Source organism: Stigmatopora nigra, chromosome 1 (genome assembly GCF_051989575.1).
Source record: "Stigmatopora nigra isolate UIUO_SnigA chromosome 1, RoL_Snig_1.1, whole genome shotgun sequence".
Lineage (NCBI taxonomy): Eukaryota > Metazoa > Chordata > Actinopteri > Syngnathiformes > Syngnathidae > Stigmatopora > Stigmatopora nigra.
The window spans coordinates 23,275,001-23,287,855 of NC_135508.1; the positions used below are offsets into that span (position 1 = coordinate 23,275,001).

At 38.3% G+C, this 12,855-nt stretch overlaps 1 protein-coding gene across 8 annotated transcripts in view; it reads right to left on the reverse strand.

The window, feature by feature from the left end:
- Nucleotides 1–1,577: 1,577 nt before the first annotated feature.
- The window catches only part of hspg2 (heparan sulfate proteoglycan 2), an 83,671-nt gene continuing 72,393 nt past the window's right edge, over nt 1,578–12,855 (reverse strand). For 5 of the 8 annotated variants that reach the window (XM_077709106.1, XM_077745183.1, XM_077709027.1 and 2 more), the window contains 21 exons: nt 12,066–12,178; nt 11,754–11,901; nt 11,563–11,679; nt 11,408–11,425; nt 10,027–10,111; nt 9,783–9,927; nt 9,608–9,710; nt 9,418–9,527; nt 9,236–9,344; nt 9,061–9,159; nt 8,612–8,833; nt 7,797–8,041; nt 7,529–7,700; nt 6,536–6,658; nt 5,423–5,507; nt 5,248–5,326; nt 4,933–4,980; nt 4,618–4,688; nt 4,454–4,537; nt 3,287–3,390; nt 1,578–3,210 (listed from right to left, as the gene is read on the reverse strand). In XM_077709106.1, coding sequence (XP_077565232.1) covers nt 3,038–3,210; nt 3,287–3,390; nt 4,454–4,537; nt 4,618–4,688; nt 4,933–4,980; nt 5,248–5,326; nt 5,423–5,507; nt 6,536–6,658; nt 7,529–7,700; nt 7,797–8,041; nt 8,612–8,833; nt 9,061–9,159; nt 9,236–9,344; nt 9,418–9,527; nt 9,608–9,710; nt 9,783–9,927; nt 10,027–10,111; nt 11,408–11,425; nt 11,563–11,679; nt 11,754–11,901; nt 12,066–12,178 — 2,453 coding nt within the window. In that variant the 3' untranslated portion in view covers nt 1,578–3,037. The remainder of the gene's footprint in view (nt 3,211–3,286; nt 3,391–4,453; nt 4,538–4,617; nt 4,689–4,932; nt 4,981–5,247; nt 5,327–5,422; nt 5,508–6,535; nt 6,659–7,528; nt 7,701–7,796; nt 8,042–8,611; nt 8,834–9,060; nt 9,160–9,235; nt 9,345–9,417; nt 9,528–9,607; nt 9,711–9,782; nt 9,928–10,026; nt 10,112–11,407; nt 11,426–11,562; nt 11,680–11,753; nt 11,902–12,065; nt 12,179–12,855) is intronic. The other 3 variants (XM_077745023.1, XM_077745101.1, XM_077709262.1) reach the window with 3 other exon arrangements.

The following is a 12,855-nucleotide window of genomic DNA, read 5'->3' on the forward strand; positions in this document are numbered from 1 at the left end:
ACTTGGTTATTTGCATCACTCAAACCGGAAGTTGTTCAGGGTCCACAGGCCAAATTTCCGTGACATTAGGTCATTGTGAAAAATTAGATTTTGGACTAATTTTGGATGCGATTTCTGCTGATAAAACTTTGATGAGAATAACTATTATAAATATAGGCGACAAAGATTTTCGGATGGTGGTGTCCCTTGAGATTTTTTTCAATGCAAAAAGTGTGCCTCGGCTCAAAAAAGGTTGGGATACACTGGTCTATACATCTAAATAAATAGTTTTCTTGTAAAATATAGTCAGTACTTGTAGCCAGGTGTGGCACACAGATAAAAAATGTTGGTAACTGATTTGAATGACCAATTTTTTAACTATAAAGTAGCTCACTGTCTGTATACATCACGTCAGAAAAGCTTGAGGTGTATTCAGTATACAGAAACATAAAAGAGGCATCATGAAATTATAGTTACACTTTTTAGCTATCGCACATAAATAAAAGCACACATGATTTCATTGCCTTTAAAAGTTAATGTCTTTTGAAAGCTACTATCATCTCCATTGTTTTGAGCATGTCAACCTACATGTCTGACACTCAATCAGGACAAACTGCCATAAACAGTAAGCATAACTGCATTTATTGGAGAATAAATGTCAAAATGATCACTCTAGGGATGCCACAATGGGTTGGAAAACAAAGCTTCACTCTTGTTTGTTGCTGTTCTGTTTATTTTGCAGGTTAGCACCTGTGGACACTGAGATGTGGTCAATCACATTCTCTTATATAATTGTCTCTTTGTCATGACATTGTTACGAAAGTGCTTTTTATTTTGTAAGTGGAGTTTTTATTTCGAATTGTATCATTTACGGATCATATGGCACTATCACCAACTTTTTGGGGAGGAGAATCCGCCGCTGTTCAAAGACTACCAAGGACTATTACAATGCAAGACAATAAAGTGTATGAAAAGAGTAAATTGAATTGGGTGTAACCTGCAACGCAACACTGACTGACACTTCCTTAAAGGCTTCAGGACAAAGTTTACACTTTCCCCAGTATCAATTTCACCTGACCTATGGTATATTTTGGGAGCGCTGATTGGATGGCAACAAAATCCGTCAAGGAAAATAGTAGTGATTTTCAGACACTTAAATAAAAACCACAATGTTACAAAAAGCAGACAAATTTTGTTTTTATTTAAGAAACAGAAATGATAGGGGTGTGTCAGTTCAACATATACTTTTGGCAAACTTTTCCATCTTCCATCACTTTTCAGAATTAAAACATGAAATATATAAAAAAAAGTTAGATGAAACGTGCACCTTTTGATAAGAAGTCAAAACAATGATTGTATATATGCAAATTAAGTTTCATAAATTTATTTATGAGGGTTCTTAACTGGATCAAATCCTATGCTTGATCTCTAAATTACATATCAACATTCCAATAACCATATTTTCAATTTGAGGATCAAAATTTGAAGTCTGATGTTAGGAGAAAAAACATTCTGGGAGGTCTTAACCTTGAGGGTGGTGCAAGAACACATGATACCCAGAGGGGGAAATACAAATGCTATAAAGCAGAATTATGTGAAGTATAAATAAGATTGAAGCGGCACTAACTAGCAACGTGATGAATTGTTAACATTTTAAGCTCACAAACATTAGAGGCAATAAAGGATGTGGAGGAGGGCTATTCCTGAACGGAGCCATACCTGTAACAGCAATAAGATACCAATTGTTGCTGATTGGTTCAACTGAAAAGCACACATTTCACTATAAAGCATCACTATAATATCTCAAGGCACCTCTGGGCTACAATGCAATCTCGGTTGACGCAATAAGACGTACCCAAGTGGCTTTCAAAAGCTACAAATAAAATTGGAAACTCCATCCAACAAGGCTGTGGTGTTAAAAACATACAATCATTTCATTGTGGAATTAAAGAACACACACGTGATTAAATGTAAGCAAAAACATTCAGAACTCTTTTCAAACAAAATAACCTTTGCAGACAACATAATGCACCCCCCCTTCATTATACCATTTAATCTCAGTCAAAATTACTTGGTTTGTTGAATGAACAAATTTCAATGAATGAAACGCTGGAAAATGTATACGTAAATTGAAGACCTGCAACACTTATTTATTTGGTGGGTATTACTAAATAATTTTGACTCCTTTAAAAAAACTATTATAAGAGAAAAAAACACTGTAACCACATGACTATGCGCTGTAACTTAGTCTGACATTTTGTTTAGCACCAAATATTTCTCATGTTAAAAATAAGGCAGAAAAAAATAATTCTTCCAAAGGTCGGGTCAAAACCTGTGATCATTCTTTCGTTGTTAATGACCCGAGGTATGAACTCAAGCTGCATGCGGTTTTATGTGCTACGCCCCCATAGCAAAAAGAAATATGACAACAGAAAATTGTCGACGTTATTAAGTCGGAGTTACTGTCAAGCTAAACAGAAAGAACGTGAGTGGTAAACGGGAGCTTCATGGATTAATTTGGGATGATGACTGACACAGAAAATACAATTAAAGTCTTGAGCAATTAATGGTAGCATGAATTTTGTCCACTAGATGAGTGAATTGTGAAAACCTCTGGATAGGCAGTGTTAAATGTCAGAACAATTTCTAGGAAGTGCAGTTCGGGTTAGTTTACAAGAGCCCCCGCTCAAATATATATTCATATGCATATAAATAAAAGTTCAGTGCTGTAAAAACCTCTCCGATGCCATAGTGTTTGATTTTTCATGGCTAAAACTACTGCTTAAAGTGTGTAAACTGCACCTTAATCCTTCCAGAATAAAAAAAAAAGGAGGAAGAGAAGAAATGTTAATCCTTTGCGGTTTTGTTTTGGTTTTAACATACAGAGATCTTGTACTAACATTGGATTTTTTGGTAGCAGCTAGGCACCAAATTTGTCTCAGTCTCTCTGTATGGAGTGTGTATAAAATCACTCCAGAGTCTTGTGTTTATCTCTGCATACTGCATAAATGTAGTGTATTTTGGAGTTTGTCTTTTTTACGTGTTCAGTGTGTATGTTTTACGATGTGCATGGCTGCACATTAACGCTGTTAGCTGCATGGGCTTGCAAATCGACGATCTGGACTCGCTGATCATCTGGCAGGGCGTTCCTAATTGATAGGTTCCTCACACACCCCCTTATTCCAGAAGAAAACTTCCCACCAGTCATGGTTGCCATGTCTGGAGCTCCACCTGTTGCACATTCAAAAGATTAATTTACTAATAGCCAATAAATGTCAGCTTGTGTAACTCCACGGGGTTCACTCACCAAGATAAAGATGGCCTTTTGTGTTGACAATGATGCTTTTTCCTTTTGACTGACCATGTTGGGCAGCTCCTCCATCAATTTGGATGTAGCCATCTTTTCCAGTCCTGAAAACAAGGGAAAAAGACAACTTGTATTGTCTATAAATTTTAGGCAAAGAAACAAGGTTTTGGTACCCATTTTTACCATGGAGTTACTGCGTGTCTCAATAATGTTTAGATCAGTGGTCTCAAACCGGTCCTCAAAGGGCCACATTTCATTCCAACCCAACAAGGATACCTTTTGCAAGTGCAATCAGTTAATAAGAGTCATGTGCTACTTATTTTAAAGACACCTGATTGGTTAAAATGTCGGCACTGGATCGGTTGGAACAAAAACCAGGACCCACTGCGGCCCTATGTGGAACCGGTTTGAGACCACTGGTTTAGATGATCAAAAGACTTTGGGGGTTGGGTGGATGTAATATCTTAACTAATTTCCTATTGCAAATTTATTAGCTCATTGGGCTTGATTTTTACCCCACTTTTCTTTTATGCAGTTTTAAATTCCAGACTGAGGCGGCCGGGTGGCGCGAGGTTAGCGCATCGGCCTCACAGCTCTGGGGTCCTGGGTTAAAATCCATGTCGGGCCACCTGAGTGGAGTTTGCATGTTTTCCCCGGTCCGGTGTGGGTTTCCTCCAGGTACTCTGGTTTCCTCCCACATTCCAAAAACATGGATGCTAGGCTGATTGGATGCTCTAAATTGCCCCTAGGTATGATTGTGAATGGTTGTCTGTCTCCTTGTGCCCTGCAATCGGCTGGCCGCCGATTCAGGATCTCCCCCGCCTGTGGCACAGATTCAGCTGGGATAAGCCCCAGCACCCCCCGCGAACCTAATGAGGATAAAGTGGTTCAGAAAATGAGATGAGATAGATACGTTTATATATATGTATATATATATATATATATATATATATATATATATATATATATATATATATATATATATATATATATATATATATATATATATATATATATATATATATATATATATATATATATATATATATATATATATATATATATATATATATATATATATATATATATATATATATATATATATATATATATATATATATATATATATATATATATATATATATATATATATATATTAATATATACCTGACTGCTTTAACTTTATGCCATTCTCCCTCGTTGATTTTCACTCTCGACATGATCTTTGCCTCGCCACTTCCCAACTGGTAACTGAAAAATCGAAAAAAATCATCATGACTGCCAGACAAAGCAAGAGAATGATATATATTAACAAAACTTCCAAGCCAAACCTGAAAATGAGGTATCCATTGTGAATTCCGAGACTAATAAAGTCCTTGCCTTTGCTGTTTTCTCCTAGTTCCTGGAAGTTAGAATGTTTAGTGTTTTAAATGAGACTGACAAAACTCATTTAATCATTTGAGCAACTGTTCCTAGAATATTTTCTTATAAATATTATGTTAAAAAATAAATAAAAACGTATTACAACTATAATCATTAACATGGAAGAGTGATAATACAAACAAAGTGGAGATGAATACAAATTAGTATGCCAAAGGTGGTGTCGGCTCATGCCAAATAAGAGTGTATCGTGTTGGAGTGGATACCTTTATACTAGCATGCAGCTTTCGCAAATTGAGTGTGCCATTGGTTTCCTGAAGGAAATGGATGGTAAATCAGAGAAGCAGCATGCATTAAATAGACGGAACATGCCCACAGAAGATCCAAGCCTAGGAAAATGCTTGGGAAACAGTCAGATGAACCAAAACAGCTGTGCATTAACACGGAAGTGACATTACTGGCATGAACGTTGACATTACCATCAGCCTCGTTAGAGGCAGTTCTTCAATAGGTCAGTCAAAAGTAATAGACAATGGTGAGTTTAGAATGAAGAGTAAATGAAAACTAAGATAAGGACTTACAACTCCTTGCCATAAGATCAAACCCTCAGAAGAGAGAGTATTGATCTCCAATTCAATAGTCTCCAGCGAGTCATGTCTCCTAAAGCATAAGATAATGTATCATTTTCATGTAATCATAAGCACGAGCATACTTTGAAGAAATGTGAAAGCATTTGCGTGAAAGCAAATAAATTACCTTCTTTGCAAAAGGGATTTAGGCAAGGCAATGTATCCATCATTTTGAAAATGAGCTGCATACTGATAGGGAGAGTCGGGAGAGTCTATATGCGAAAGGAACAAAATGCACAAATCAATACTAAAGCATTCAAATGAAAGCCAAGCTTCTCATCTTCTCTGTTATGGCGCACTCCAGTGGTAAAAAATATTTTGAGTCTGAGAGATACATGTAAAATGGCATATTTGATGTGAGCGAGAATATTTGTAGCCTTACAAGCACAAAATATGATGACATTCATTCATTTCAAGATTCAAGACTTTGTCACATTTTTTTTAAATTTCTAAAAAGTACCAAACCTCTCAGGCAGAATTAACCACCTTTATGATCAAAGTCAACTTACAAATCAGAAAATAACGCTCTGCTCCCAAATCACATCTGCAACCACCAGAAACTGTGACTCCATGCAGAAAATAAATCACCCAGCACGGACCACAATCTGAGCTATAGTTTGTTAATAGAAGTGCATACGTGACAGACATTCGTTTTTTAGATTTAGTGATTCAGGGGGACAAACAATATTCCATCTTTAGTAGTCATCCATAGGTGGAATAATGATCAGAGTGGTTATCTTATAAAATGACATGATTAAAAAGAATTTGAAAGATTAAAAAAAAAAAAAACAACAACAACAACAACAAAAAACAGGTCCTTTTTCTTTTAGTGCCCCTTCCCAGCTTTCCAAATTATGTACGAGATGGAATGCAGGCATATGTTTGGTATGTGTGAGAAGGTTATGGGGCCCCTTGACCTCAGATGCGTCCCTGTTAGTCACGGTCAGGTCAGTCAGACTCAATATTCATATACTGTACCATTAGCCTCGCTAGATTCTGAATTCCACGCGGCCTGAGTGAGGCTGAACAGCTGGCCTGTGAGTGTAGGATATATAGCCATGAGATCAATCCAAGAATAGGACAGAGTGAATCACTGATAGGGTTTATGTTTCAGTATTCTGTGCAATAATACTTATGAGAGCCGATTGCGGGTTTGAATGGTAAATTTGGATCATTAACATGCCCTTTTTTTGACTCCACCATGTAAACAGGCATAATTATCAATCTATTTAATACTCACTTTCTTCACAGGTGAGGCCCGTGTTTCCCGGGTGGCATACACAGCGACCGCTCACACAGCTGCCACCATTTTGACACTGATTGTCCGTCTGGCACACATCTTTCACGATCTCGCAGCGCTCACCTGAAGCCGGAAATAATTTTAAATGCGAGAAGGTACAGGGAAAGACAAAACATTATCACATGCATCGTCGAAGAAAAAATCTTCTTTCATTCATTCATCTTCCTTATTGTGAATCCTCTAAATCTCAGGGGTGCTGGAGCCTACCCCAGCCAACTTTGGGCTGGAGGCGGGAAACACCCTGAAGTGGTGACCAGCCGATTGCAGGGCACGGGGAGATGGACAACCATTCACACTCACACTCATACCTAGGGGCAATTTAGTGTCCCACCATGCATGTTTTTGGAATGTGGGAAGAAACAGGAGTACCCGGGGAAAACCCACGCAAGCCCAGGAAAAACATGCAAACTCCAAACAGGAGGACCGACCTGGAGTCAAACCCAGAACCTGTGAGACCGACACACTAACCATTCATCCGCTGGGCTGCCTTTCACCACAACATCCATTCTTCTATTTCATAAGACTTCAAAGACAGATTTTACAGTTTATTTGCGCATTCCATCTTATTAAAATCACGACAAATACCACAACTGGGCCACGCTAGAATAGGCTGTGGGTTTTGCGCACATTGTGGCCTCAAAAGCTAAAGATAGTAGAAAGGCGAATTTTGTCGAGGTCCAAACATGCTAGAACCGACCATAGCGAAGCCGTGCTATGCGGGTTCATATTTAGCAATCTTAATATGATTGATTCGACACTGATATTGACACAATAAATTGAGAGCAATAGTTTTTAACAATCCAATTCTCATTATCAGAGGTCTATTTGCGATTTGCATACATATATACTTTGAGCAACCATCTTTCACATCAAAGCCAAGTGAAGACAGATATTTAAAGACGGACAATATATATTTTTGAAATTTGTACAAACCTTCAAATCCATCCTTACAAAGGCACTGGTACTCATACTCAGCATTGGGCATGCAGTGACCTCCATTCAAGCAGGGCCGTCGGTCACAAGGGCCACTGTCAACACACTTGCGGATTGCTCTACTCGCAGTAAAACTGTAGGAGAGATCCACCTTCTTGTTGTTGATCAAAACCTAAGTAGGGAATTCCAGAACATTTCAAACCATAAAATCCATAAAATTCCACAATGTAGTGGCAACTCTCTTTGATTTGGCATAAAGATATCTCACCTCCCCAACGCATCCCTCGAATGTCTTGCTGACATTCGCAGCCTTTGGCAGGATCTCCATGTTGGGGACACCTCCGAGGAACATTGCGGTGTGGATGTTGAGTCCCTGAGCTTTCCCAGGGGAAGTCTTTTTTTCCACTGAGCCATGGTCAACTCTGAGGTGACCATCCCGCATGTTCCGTTCAGCCACAACTTTGTGCCACTGGCCCATTGAAACTGGTTCTGGACTACGAAGGATCGTCTGGCCTGAAAATCAAGAAGAGAAAAACATCAGTAAATGCCAATATTTTCTGCATGTAGAGAAAAATAGCCATTGTAAGATCTTTATTAATGTCAGTACTATTTTAGGTGATGAAATTCAACTATTTTAGATTTCCCAGCCTAAACATCATGCACTGGATCTACAATCTTTTGGACTCGGGAGTTGAAGCAGGCTTTGTCCAAGTTTCCCAAGGAGTTAAAATACATTTTGCTCTGCGAAACAGTCTTTCACATAAAGGTCACTTATACTTGCTGTTGTGCATTGGATTGGATTGGATTGGATAACTTTATTCATCCCGTATTCGGGAAATTACATTGTGGCAGTAGCAAGAGGGTGATTAGACAGAATACTTTAAACAGAATAGATGGAATGAGTTTTTTGTGACTAAAATCGAAAGAAACAATATTAATAACTACATTTGCATCATTATATTTGCACAAAAAAAACATTCTATTGAGCTGGGGCATGTTTTTTTTTACACTATGGAAAGGTTCATGTTCCAAACCCAGAAAGTCATATTGTGCATTGACAACTTGCACAACAATCCAGTTTACCTGTGCCCAGTTCATATTTGAACTCAACATGCCCATCTGCCAAGGAAATAGCCACAAAGTCCTCCACTTTCATTTTCTTTCCTCCGCAGAAAAACATCAGACCATCTCTTTCGATGGGTTTGAACTCCATTTCAACTCGTAGGTCATCATGCACGTTGGTCAACGGAGGATAGGAGATGTATGACTCATCCCCAGTGAAAAGCGGAGTGGTAATCAATTCCCCTTAGGAAGAAGAGAGCGATAAAAAGGTCAGCATATAGGTCTATTTTAAAACATAAGCAAAATTCCTGCCCTAAATCAAGTCGATTACATTATCAAGGGAACTCATTGTTCAGAAAATCCAACAACCCACCAGCCCCCCAAAACAAATGAATCCATAAAAAAAAGAAAGCATTAAAGCATATTTTGGTAGGATTTATATAAATAGGAAAATGCCTTTATTTCCTTACCATCCATGCATTTGTTTCCAAATTTGCCCAGGTGGCAGCGACAATCGTACCCAAGACCATTTTGCCGATTAATACAAGTAGCGTCTGGTCCGCAGGCCTCTGCGGCAAGACAAGTCACAAAAGGTCAAGGATGTGCATACTCAATTGTAGAGTTTGGTATGTAGTTAACATGTACCTAAGTGGCAGTGAAGAGATGAGTGGTGCTGGCAGTTGCTTCCAGTGAATCCTCTGGGACAGCTGCACGTATACAAACTGGTATCTGAGTCCTCGCACATCCCTCCGTTCTGGTTTTAAAAAAAAAAGTAAAATATGTTTAAAGAGTAGTGAAAAAATTCCAAATTCAAATGAGAGTCTGACCTGGCACGGATGATCTTTGCATGTGGGACAGTTCGTTACACCGGTGGAGGTACGATCTAGATCCTTGAAGATGACTTCCTCGCCTTGAATGACCAGCTGGCGAAGACAACCTGCACATGTATGAATTATGTAAGGTGAAAAACATGTTGTTTCTGTCACATGTTTGTCAGAGTTTACTTTGAATTCCTACCGACAAAGCCAGTCTTGATCCCGGCTGTTTTGGCCACATCAGTGAAGTTGTGGTAACCACCAACATGTAGCTCTTCATTCAAATCCAAGCCTTTGAACTTGCCCTGAGAAGATAAAAAACAAGCACTAAGTATAAACTAAACATGCTGGAATAGCATTGATGTCGTTTGAAGTACCTGCGAGCTGCCATTGATAGGCTCCCCTTCATCCACTTTGATGTAACCCAGGGTGAGGTTGCGATACAACTCCACTGTGTGAAATTCCCCTAATTTGACAGGGTTGGGATCACGAATGGTGGCCATGCCCGAACCCACGTCAAACCTATGAAAACAGTAAATGTTGGAGCTGTTAATGTTCATTTCATCTTTAATAATCACATTAATATCATACCACATAATAATTGAGATTCTAAAAACTGACCTGAACTCTAAACGGCCACCTACAAGGCCTAAAGAAATAAAGTCTGCTCCTGTAGTTCTCTTCTGACCATTGTAAAGGATCATACCTGTGTGTGAAAAAAAATCAGATAATGTGAATAACACAACCTGGCTAAATATTTATTTCATTAACAAATTATAAACAATAAAGAACACAAGCTGGTGTGATATACTTAAAGCTACATTGTTTATTACAGACTTGGTAACACTAATCTAAAGTTAAATTATAAACAATTTATTTGAACAATGTATTCTATAATTTATTCATAGGAAAATAATTAAACTTAAATCATATTATTCATTAACTAATTAATTTTGATCGAGTCTAAGGTTAAGAAATATTGTATTGCAGCAGCATGAACATACAGTGAGGAGTATAACGTATTCATTCATTCATTTTCTGAACCGCTTATCCTCACTAGGGTTGCGGGGGGTGCTGGAGCCTATCCCAGCTGAGTTCACGCCAGAGGCAGGGGACACGCTGAATCAGTGGCCAGCCGATTGCAGGGCACAAGGAGACAGACAACCATTCGCGCTCACACTCATACCTAGGGGCAATTTAGAATGTCCAATTAGCCTACCATGCATGTTTTTGGAATGTGGGAGGAAACTGCAGTACCCAGAGAAAACCCACACAGTAGAACCTGTAAATTCCACACAGGTGGACATGACCTGGATTTGAACCCAGGGCTGTGAGGCCGACGTGCTATTATAAGAAACTGTAGTAGTGAAATGTTGAATTTTATTGATTATTAGGGATTAAGGATTAAATTTGTCCGAACTAACTTCTACTTTGTTTTACCAATTGACCGAATAAAGTGATCTAAATTGCTATGAATTGAATTAAATCATTTAGTTGTTTGTTGAAGTGTTTTGTGTATCAATTAATGAATGAGAGTGACTGTAACTTTTCTGTGGCTGAATGACAAAAAGCATCATGCCATGATCAAGCAAGTGGCAGGCAAACCAATATCAAACTATCTTATGACATAACTGCCCGCATTGTTATAAGTCATCATGTTATAAATCCGACATGCGATTTGACATGCCTGAAACACATGCACTCATGCGAGAATCTAACCTTAAGTGTCTGTTTGGAATATTACTGATACATTACAAAAATAGATTCACATTCACCTATAATTTTATTTCTACATTCAGTTTTCAGCTTTTTCCCTAAACACCAGACTGTGACACCCCAGTTTGATAATATTGCCATAAAGAAATCACGAAAACAAAGCACCATGCAGCATATAGGCATCAATCTCACGACAACCAAAGCAGCTCTGAGTTTAAGAGCAAGATGTGAAAGCTGGATGCAGCTTTGTGCTTCAATTCCGACAGATTCAAGCACTGAGACTCACCAGCATACAATATGAGACCTTCCCACCGCAGGGGAGGTGGGCAAATAGGGGAAAGAGACGGAGATGGAATGACATTATATATGAGACAATACAAAAACAATATGACAATAATGCAGAGGCCAGAATATATTTTTGGGGAAGAAAACATAACTCACCATCAACATTGTCAGGCCGAAAATTGATTTTGATGCTAAAAGCCTTGTAGGCGTTTTTGATGGTGGGTAAGGTTAGATAGGACAGTGGCTCTTGAGCAAAGTAAGGCATCACTCTTTCTAAAAAAAAAACAAAGACATCAAATCATAGTTAGAAAAACACACGTTGTGTTATGAAAACATTGCAGACCAACCGTGGACATCCAGTCTGGTGAATGCTTCTACTTTGCCTTGCTTGTTTGATGCGGTGCACACGTACGTGCCTGAATCGCTATGCGAGATGCGAGGCACCGTCAGCACATTGGCATTTTGGAAGCACTTGGGAGGTAGTTCACTTCCAAGCTAAAAGTGGAAAGGGTTGACATACAGAGTATAAGGATGGCCACCCACTCGCAACATTTTCTCTAAATAAAGCAGTTCATGAGGATCACATTTTTCCTTTTAATGAGCGCGGATTAAGATTGAAATGCATAAACATACAATCAAGGCAATCTCATCTTGGTTACCTTGCCCCATTTGATTTCTGGTGTAGGATATCCTGATGCCATGCAAGGCAAGAGAGCGTCAGACCCAACAGTAACCTCCTTTGTTTCAGGAAGTGCAGAAATTTGAGGAAGTGCTATGAAATAAAGAAAGAAAGAAACAAAATTAAATTATGGGACAATCACAACCAAGAATATGAATCGTATTTTTACTACGTGACTCATTTTGTTTGAACAAAAGGTAAACATGTATACAACACAAAAGTGAATCCATTTCACATTAACTGACTGCCAGCAATATGAACAAACAAAATTGTGTGTAGAAAGAAGTCCAGCAATTTATGAAGTCATCTAGTCTCACCCCTTAATCTTCCCCATGGTGTGTCATTTAAATTCACCTTGAAGCCCTGTTTGGCTCTAACCAATTATTATGTAGGTACGTACTAAAGAAATTGCACGAACCGCAAAAGTTTAAAATAAATAAATAAAACTCACAAAAAAACTACAAAGCAGTAAGCAAACTTAACACGATTTGAAACTGAGCTCCTATGGAGTTCGAACATGTTGCAATCACTTTTCTTTGTTTTTTTAGACAGAATACCTTATAAGTAGTGCCTAAAAACCAAGTACCATATTTTTCGAACTTTAAGTGGCAATTTTTTTTTACAGTTTGTCTGGGCCTGCGACTAATATTCAAATGTGACTTATTCAATCGTTCGTTTTCAGAACCGCTTTTCCCCACAAAGGTTATGAAGGGTGCTTGATTTTTAACTCACTTTTCTTTTATGCTTTTTAAAATTCTAGATTACAATTC